Source organism: Centruroides sculpturatus, unplaced genomic scaffold (assembly GCF_000671375.1).
Source record: "Centruroides sculpturatus isolate CEXI.00-Female unplaced genomic scaffold, Cexi_2.0 scaffold402, whole genome shotgun sequence".
Classification (NCBI taxonomy): domain Eukaryota; kingdom Metazoa; phylum Arthropoda; class Arachnida; order Scorpiones; family Buthidae; genus Centruroides; species Centruroides sculpturatus.
In genome coordinates, this window is record NW_019384685.1 from 398,852 (window position 1) to 404,641 (window position 5,790).

Below are 5,790 nucleotides of genomic sequence, written 5' to 3' on the forward strand. Positions count from 1 at the left end.
TGAAAAAAAAAAATATATATATATATTCAAAACCTTCAGCAAGTATATAGTAATAATTAAGAGTTCGTTGTATAAAGAAGACTTTCGAAGAAAGATTGCAGAGTTATCAGATAAAAATTTCTTTCTAAGATATGAAGTCGTCATAATCTCCTTCCAGTAAATGTCCATTACGTATGTGTAAATAGTCGACTGGAGATTGTAAAGAGATGATTTGAAAGATGTCTAGGAAATCTTTGCAAGAATTAATGACACGAAACGTGTATATATATATAAATATTCTTAAAAGATTTCTGCAATGACTTTATCCTTTAGAAATATTGAAATAAACCTTGCCTGATGCTTCTAATGATTTCAGATGATTGTTTAAATCAATCGAGAATACAACTAAGTTACCTTCTAGATTGGTTATAATACTAAATGATATACTTTATAAGTGTTTATCACGTATCATTAAATTTCCAATTGTGGCGTTTAAAAGTAATGTATGCGTTTAACAGTACAAATTTAAAACCGGATCGAATTTAGCCCGTTTGCAATTTTTCTCGTGAATCCAACCAATTAATATTAAGTAGATTTGCGGTAAAAAGTATTTTTTTTAAAACAAAAAGAGAGAAAAAACGTGATTCTTCTTGCTGCTGATTTTTATTATTTTATAAATTAGCAAAATGTTCGATTTTATATAAAATTTATTTTGCTATTAATTTAACATTATTTAGCAATTTATAAGTAATTAAATTTTATGTTTTATGTTATGTTTAAATTTTAAATATACTGATAATGAAGACGTATAATATAAAAAACTATTAAATTATTTTAGTATAGAGTTAACTTATAATTTAGTCTGTATGACCCTACTAACACGTTTAAAAAAAATAATAATAATATGTATTCAAAACCGAACTTCTATGGAGTATTAAACAAAACTGGGTCAGTATTTTTTTCTATTTGTGTGTATGTATACCAAATCGATAGAAGTTTTTCAGAAAAGCATTATTTTAAACTACATAAAAAAAGACCCTCTAGCAATTTTATACCGCAAAAAAATGTCATTTTAATATTTTAAAAATATACCTGTAAGCAAAGTATAAACATTAATACAAAGAAAAACTACATATATATATATATATATATATATTTATAGTAATAACAACATTTCTGAATTGTTAAAACTAGTATTTGAAGTGAAAGAATATCGATTTATCAATAAATTAACCGCGCGGGTTTACTTTAAATTCGTTTCTTTTGCTATAAAAATTTAATTCCCGTACAGAAACTGGCGTAACGTATTCGTGTCCAATCTCATCTGTTCACTTGTCATCCTTTAAACAGGTGTTATATTTATCAAAAGAAGAATTCAAAGAGATGAATCGGGTCAATATATCGATAAACTGACCAATAAACTCGTTTGAGATGTGTACTGTTCCGGTTATAAAGCATACATTAAGCATCTCATAGTGATAGTGCACGCCATATTCTTTCTCTATAGCGACATACTTGGTATATATATCGAAAACGGAACATAAAAATCGTTCTATCTTAATGTCCTTCATCCTTAAACGGTGCAAAAGATAGCGAACCATCTTGCGAACTGAAGGAAAAAAGAAAGTTCAACTTATCCTCAATAGAAAGTCGAAGAGTTTATCTTACTATAACCACTTACTAGGTTAAAAGAAATTTAATTGATCATCAATGGCGTTCGGAAATCCACTATGTCAATGCGAAAATATATATATATATATATAATATATATTTTGAAAAGAAATATATTTAAAAATAAGAAATTATCTTCCTTAATATTAAAAATAAAAATTAATTTAAAATATTGCTAAATAATTTTCTAAAATGATAAAACGTTAGGCTATATATACTTAAACGCGTGCCTATATATAATAATTCTTAGCTTATAAACATTGAATTTTATTGCGGAATTTATTTATTAATCGATTAAAATAATTCAAAATAACGTGATTAAAAAATGTAGTAGTGAATTTAATTAGAGTTTAATCGATAAGAGAGATTTATTTTTAAATTTTTTAAATATTTTTTTTTGTTCTGTTTGTCATCAAAATGAAATTATAATTTGAAAAAAAAAGATACAATAAAATTATGTTTTCGTCTTAAGTTTGTCTCTTTAATATATAAAATTACGATAATAAAAATATATTATTATTAATTATGTAAAAGCAAATTAATGATCTTATTATTACGTTTTGAATTCGATCTTAATTAATATTTAACAAACATTATTTAAATCTTCGTAAATACTGAATTAACTTACTTCTTTTATTTCGTGGAGATTTAATCCAACATGTTGGATTAATTAAATTTTTTAATTTAATTTTTCTCTTATTTTTCACTAAAGATGTAATTATTATTATTATATAAACTTAATAATATATTTTTCGTTTTATTTAAAAGATATTCAAGAGATTAATTTATAAGTATGATCATCATTGTGTTTTTCTCCTTTCAAATAATGAATAAAATAAATATTCTAAACTTTTATTAATGCATAATTATACTTTACAGCTTACTTAAATGTATTTTTACTTATTTATTTATTGTGCAATTAAGGAAATGTCCGTAGACAATTGATTTTCAACCCCCATTTTAACAATAATACCACATTAAAAACTATATAAATAATTCAAACAAATTAAAATTTAATAAAAAATATATCAAAGAAAGACAATTCTTCTTATAGAATTTCTTAGTAACCTGTTATAATTTATTACTTTAGTTATTGCTCTCCATCCTCCTTCGATTAATATATAACTTATATGCTTTATATTATTGTAAGTCTGCAATATTCTAAGCTAGAAACAATTCCGTATTATTCTATAATGGAATATTATTTCGATTTTCTGATGGTGTTTGAACATATCTAAAGCTTTATTGCTTCGTTTCATCGATCTTTTACAATATACTGTGCCACCAGTGAGGGACAGGTCACCGTTGTCATGACAACCGAGGTTGGAATATTGACTAAAAGTGCTTTCCTAGCGACTTTTCAGTAAATGTCCCGAGTAAGTAAATTGAGGAGTATCCGCTTTGAAAGGGAAAGAAGGAAGAAAAAAAATGAATCTTTCATAAAAATATTTAACTTTCTACATAGAAATCAGTTTAAAGCGTGATTAACAACAAACAAAGTGTTTAAAGCATTCCAGTTACAAAGGATTATAATACCTTAAACTTCAAATATATTATAATAATATTATCCTCTAGTATAATGGTAAGTGAATTGCTTCGTAATATATCAAACGTTCAGATTTCATATAGTTATAAATAATGCATTTTTGAGAAGAAGAATAAATAAATTCATCGGTTTTTTTCATGAATAGAAGAAATATGTTACTGTGATTTAATGTAAATTCAATACATAAATACAATTTTTTTCGAATTTTATATTGTTTCCTTGTTATAAATCTAGATTATTTCTTGCTTTCTCTTCGATTTTATTAGAAAAATGTCGGACAAAATGGAGGTAAACCTAAATTAGATCTGAATGTGGAAGCTGCTTGGGCTCAAGGATACACAGGGAAAAATGTCACAACAGCTATTATGGATGACGGTACGTATTATAATAAAAATGACTAATTTAGATTAAATTATTTACCACCAAAGTATATTTTATCACCATTAAAATGCAGATTGAATCTGGAGGTTTTTTTTATTAAAAAAATAATTTTACAGATTATTTATATTTATATAGGTGTCGATTATATGCATCCCGATTTAAGAGAAAATTACGTAAGTTTTGAGTATTTTTATTATTATTATTATAAAATCTGTACAAATTAGCTAAGTTTAACGCTTAGGCGAATGTGAGAACATGCCACTATCACATCAAAGCCAAACAATAAAACATAATCCGGAGAATCGCGAAATAACAAATGGTCTTATGAGAAAATGGCAATGTATCGGGTAATAAGGACACATAAGAGTGGAAATCGATATTTTCGTTTAATTGTACGATGGTAACGCCTTTTCTATTGGTAAATATTTGTTTAATTCGAGAAGAAAAAACGACCAGAAGGTGACCTTTCTAATCAAATTTTAAGTTATTTCTACCTTTTTCTTGTATGTGGCATTTTTATTGACCCAGGCTTCAAATTGATTGCACTAAATGACAACAAGTGATGAGATTATCCACAAGATTACCAGAGGCTCTTTCCTTCATTAAGTTCCATTGACAAGACATATAGATTTTTCAGGAGTCTCCCGTAATCTTCAGAGAATTTTTTCCAAACCGAGTGACATGGAAAATAAATAAAATTCNCTTAATTTGATATTTTAAAACTAAATTATCTTTCGAATCAATTTTAAGTTAAATTAATTATTTAAAGATAATAAGAGCCAAGTCGGCTTTTAAATACGTTTACATTTATCCAATTATTTGGACTTTTTATTTAGTTTTTTTCCCTTCAATTGTTTCGCTGTTTACGTGTTTTTTGAAAATAACTTTTCGTTTTCTTGAAGGATAATCTTAAATATTCTTCGAATTTATACAAACTTTTATCAAAATAATTGGAATTTATCTTGATAAAATTCCAACAAACTATTCAAAAATTCATAATAATTTATACCTTAAAGCATTATTTATTCATTTACACACACACATATATATATATATACACAATATATATTATTAACCTTTGTTCTTATATTTTGATATGAATTTATGTAAAAATGGTTGTACAAAATTCATAATTCTGTAAAAATGCTGATGAATTATATATTAATCTAAGTATACGTGAATATATAATTTGTTAAAACTTTTACTTTCTCTCATGTTATATATAACACAGGGATAACACGTGGAACTTGTGTATAGTGATAGGTCAAAAATTACCCCACCGAAAATTTATTTATTTACTTTTTTGACTCGTGGCACCCTAAAGCATCGAGAAATGCAAAAAAGTTAGGTATTTTTCCTGTATTTATGGATGTGTGTATGGGGAGGGGGCACGATTTTGTTCACTCACTTTGAAACTTAATTAATAATAACTCCTATGTCTTTTGTCTAAAATTTCTGAAATTTTGCAGGGAAATTTAGGCAGTAGGGTCAATTAGGCAGTATAAAATTTCGTTGGTTAAAGGTCGAAGGGTGGGAAGATAGAGGTGGTAACGTGTCGTCGTATCGCGGATAGAATCGGATTTAATGAATACAGTAGACCCCCTATAACGCGGATTCTTATAATGCGGATTCGTATATCGCGGCGAAAAAATTGCGACCGTATTCGTATAAAGACACTAACAGAAACTCGTAAAATGCGGTAAAACGTCATCGCCGACTCGTGTCGCGACAGGATTGGTCGAATCTGGACCAATACTGGACGTGCAGCCGAATACTTACACGCTATGGAGAGTTTCGGCGGGTAAGTTGAGTTTACTATCGTCTGTACAGCATATAAATTAGGTACTGTAAGTCTAATACAGTACTGTAATTTTATACATTTCTTGTGAAAAAAACATTTCTTATTCAACGGCCATAAAAATTATTTCTATTAATGATGTCCCCAAAGTTCAACGAATTTTTCGCAGAAAAATAACTTATCAGAAAACGCGCCCGCCGTTTAGTGCGCTGCTCCGCGACGAAAACAAGCTTAAGCAATGGCGTCGTCGAACGGTGCACACTGGTAAGTAATCCTACAACTTTTTGTTTATAAAATAGTTTATACGGATTATTCCCCAAAAATTATACGTGTTTTGGAAATGTTGAGTCAAATTAGTCTAGAATCGATTAATTTTATGGAAGAAAACCTTTCAAACAGCCGTAGTCCGTAAACT

General features: G+C 27.4%; 1 protein-coding gene across 1 annotated transcript in view; it reads left to right on the forward strand.

Annotated features, from left to right (window-relative positions):
* LOC111627047 (neuroendocrine convertase 2-like) overlaps positions 1-5,790 on the forward strand; it is a 46,828-nt gene that overhangs the window by 26,667 nt on the left and 14,371 nt on the right. Inside the window, exons 4-5 of the mRNA XM_023370592.1 lie at positions 3,463-3,571; positions 3,713-3,750. Of these exons, the coding sequence (XP_023226360.1) occupies positions 3,463-3,571; positions 3,713-3,750 (147 nt within the window). The remainder of the gene's footprint in view (positions 1-3,462; positions 3,572-3,712; positions 3,751-5,790) is intronic.